General features: G+C 53.1%; 1 protein-coding gene across 1 annotated transcript; it reads left to right on the top strand.

Annotated features, from left to right (window-relative positions):
- The first annotated feature begins 274 nt into the window (after positions 1-274).
- LOC119308836 (peptidyl-prolyl cis-trans isomerase Pin1-like) lies at positions 275-2,451 on the top strand. The gene is made up of 2 exons (XM_037584998.1): positions 275-737; positions 1,346-2,451. The coding sequence occupies exons 1-2, from the start codon at positions 509-511 to the stop codon at positions 1,372-1,374; spliced, it is 258 nt and encodes an 85-aa protein (XP_037440895.1). The 5' UTR covers positions 275-508; the 3' UTR covers positions 1,375-2,451.
- The last annotated feature ends 1,026 nt before the right edge of the window (positions 2,452-3,477 follow it).

The raw sequence follows: 3,477 nt of genomic DNA on the forward strand, positions 1-3,477 counted from the left end.
CGCCGCATCCGATCTTCGTGGGAACCCTATCCCGAGTCAATCCCTCGTCCAAGCCTCATCTACTATCTATCTACTACCATTATAAAAGAAAGAGAAAGGCAGATCTAAACAATCTCACCCATCCATCATTAAGATGTAATAGCCCTTAATTATTCTGTGTTTAACACTACCAACCACGCGTTAAGCCAAACCCATCAATCCCTAATCTGCCCAACCGTTCAGAAAGAAAAACAATATGCTGCCCGCAAACGACCGCACGACCTCTCCCCTCCTCCCTGCACGACCTATCTCGCCCCCTTCTCCTCGCACGTCTCTCGCCCCCTCCTCCCGCGCCGTTCGCCGCCCCGCCGTTCCTCCCGCACCCTTGCGCCGCCATTAGCCACAGGATCCGCCGTGCCGCGCGCGGAGACGCCTCCAGCAGCTGCCGCCGATGCCGTAACCTCCCCCTGCCTCTACCCCAGGCGCGAGGAACCTACCTCCCGAAGCAACCGGAGCGGCAAAGCGGCGGATGAATGGAGAGATGGCGTCTGTGGCGGCGGGGAAGGAGATGGCGCGGGCGTCCTACATCCAGATCAAGCACGAGGAGGAGTGGCGAGGGCCCGAGGGCCGGTTCTTCTCCGCCACACGCGCGCCGATGTCGCCGCGCGTCGACCAGATCCTCGCCGGGCGCGCCTCCTTCGCCGACCTTGCTGCACAGCACTCCGGCTGCTCCTTCGCCCGTCGCGGCAGCAACCTAGGTATGCCTCCACTTGCCCCACCTACGCGCTTAGCAGGCTTTCATATAGGGTCTCCGATCATGGCGAACCGGAAGCACCAGCCCACGAAGAGCTCGACAGCGTGAGGTCCTCTCCTGCCAGCAGTAGGTGACCAGGCCGAGATCCACCGCCGAGCCAAGCACTTCTCCGTTCTTTTTCTTCCTCTGTTACACAGCCAAAACAATTTTCTTTAGAACAATCGTATCTCCAGCCAGCAGTACATGAACCTACAGCACAAATAATGGAGGAGCGAGCGACTACAATAGAGGATGGACCTGTGGTTGCTTTCCAGCTCTTTTCTTCAAAACAGTCTGAGAAAGAGTGCAATAAAAGGGTCAAAACAATCAGTGGGATACTTCTCTGGAGGAGCTCATTGACGTACGCCTAAAAAAATAAAATTATATTTTTTACACTATTATTCTCAATTGTATGGTTGAACATTCATTACCTTGTGGTTTGTACTTGGTCCCAGCCTCCCAAGCTTAAATCCGAAGTTGTTCTGTATAGGGGAGTGAATTGTATGAGTGTGTTTCCAGGCTTAAATCTGAAATTGTTGTGTATACCATATGTGCATGCGGTGCGTATGGTAGAACCAATTGATTTGCAGAAGATGACATGAATCGGAAGGGTAATCAGTGCCGCCAACGGAAGGCTCGGCAGTGCTGATCACCAGAGCTAGACTACTGGCAGTGCCATCCAAATCCTCGGTGACGCTCAAGGTATATACACTGTACACACAAAGGGGTCCACATGCAATTATCTAATTGTTGGATGCATCAGATTAACATGCTGAATGAATCACATGTGTATACTTGAGACAAATGAATGTATTAATGGTTAGTCAATTTTTTTATTCATCATTTTTACATGTCCTCCAGGGGAGTAAATTGCTCAAAGCCACCACATTTGTGGCTAGAGTACTCCAAAACCACCGCTTTTGCAAAAAATCACGAAAAACCACCGACTCCGCGGCAAGTGAGTAACAAATCGCACTAATTTGAAACTGAGACGCGTCTAACAGTGGAACTGACGAGTTGGCCCCACATGTCAGGCTGATTTGGCGTGCCTAGCTGGATAATATGCTGAGGTGGCAAAGGGCCCACATGTCAGCCTCACACCTCCGTCTTCCTCACATCTGCTCGGGGGCGCTCCTCGACGACTGGCGGCGGCGGACGCGGCCGTACCCAGCTGTCGCCGCACTGCCGGACACCAGATCCGACCGGAATCAGTCTCCCGCCTCCAGATCCGCCCTCCGCCGTTGTTTCCCGTCCAAAACGGGCTCCAACCACCGCCGTTGGGCCCCGGCATCGCCGCCGCCGATTGGACTCGAACCCCACCATCGCAGGGACCCTGCATCGCCGTCGTTATCGATTCACTAGTGGCCGGCCACGACAGGAGCATCTGGTGGCAAGGAGTCGCTCCGCCCGAGCCGCTCACCAGGGTCAAGCGGCTGGCCACAGTCGCGTCCGCCGTCGCCTGGCCTTGAACCCACCGCCGCAGGGCCCCTGCATCGCCACCGCCGCCGATTCACCAGCTTCTCACAGTTGGGCATGGCCGCGTTCACCGCTGCCGACTGACCTCGACCCCGTGCGTGCTGGGCGCACGCGCACGGTAGCTCGGCCTTGTCGGAGCGGGCCGGGGTGCGGGCTCACGCTGGCTCGGCCTCGCCGGAGCAGGCAGGGGGCGGGCGCGCGGCGTGGAGCAGGCAGGGGGAGGGAGCGCGCGCGAGGAGGAGCAGGCAGTGGGCGGGCATGCGGCAGCTCGGCCTCGCCGGAGCAGGCAGGGGGCGGGCGCACAGGGGCTAGGCCTCGTCGGAGTTGACTGGGGTGCAGGCAGGGGACGGGCATGTGGCAGGAAGGACACGAGAGAGAGAGAGGAGATAAGAGTTGTGGCAGACAAGTGGGACCCATGTCCACCTCAGCAGGTCAAACATTGACTAGAACTAGTCTTTGCCACATCAGCCTAGACATGCGGGTCCCACCTGTTAGTTTTGCTATTAACGCGGCTTAGTTTCGAATCAGTGGAATTTGTTACTCACTTGCCACAGAAGTGATGGTTTTTCGTAATTTTTGCCAAAAGTGGTAGTTTTGCAGTATCCTAGCCAGAAATGTGGTGGCTTTGAGCAATTTACTCCCTCCAGGGTGACCATAGTAGCATATATTCAGCCCAAATACAGTGCTGTCATCAAACGCCGTCTGCAATTTTCTAGCTCCAGGAATTTCGACCGTCCTACAAGAAGAATCAGTTGAGAAGGTTGGTCTATGCTTCTTCAAAGGCTGAGTATATACTCTTTGTTGTTAATTGTAGTGATAGTTACTATTATTGAATTGCTAAGGTGACAAACTGACAGTTACTGCTTCATGAGCTTACTCTCAGGTAATACCATCTCAAGATTTACTGTCATGTTGAATGTTACTTCTATACCAAATAAGGCCTCTGAAATATGTTAAAGTATCTTCCAGTTTGCACAAGTTAGCCTACATAGGATGACACTCAAAACTGTATTGAAAACCTATGTGTTATGTTTTAGATCATGACACCGTGGTAAATTAAACTTTAATGAATTCAAATGTAGGTTCTGAAGAATGAATTGAGAATCGTGCTACCTTCCGGATCCACACATATTTTGCCTGAACGCATTTATTCAGATGTTTGTTTCTTCACAATACTTTAGCTCTGTAGAGTACGATGCTTCGGCTATTCTGCAAGCCTGCAATTGTTG

Source organism: Triticum dicoccoides, chromosome 5B (genome assembly GCF_002162155.2).
Source record: "Triticum dicoccoides isolate Atlit2015 ecotype Zavitan chromosome 5B, WEW_v2.0, whole genome shotgun sequence".
Classification (NCBI taxonomy): domain Eukaryota; kingdom Viridiplantae; phylum Streptophyta; class Magnoliopsida; order Poales; family Poaceae; genus Triticum; species Triticum dicoccoides.

Coding starts and splice junctions, on each gene's coding strand:
- LOC119308836 (XM_037584998.1), top strand. CDS start 509: ATGAATGGAGAGATGGCGTCTGTGGCGGCGGGGAAGGAGATGGCGCGG. Junction 738..1,345: donor CCGTCGCGGCAGCAACCTAG/GTATGCCTCCAC, acceptor TGCGTATGGTAG/AACCAATTGATTTGCAGAAG.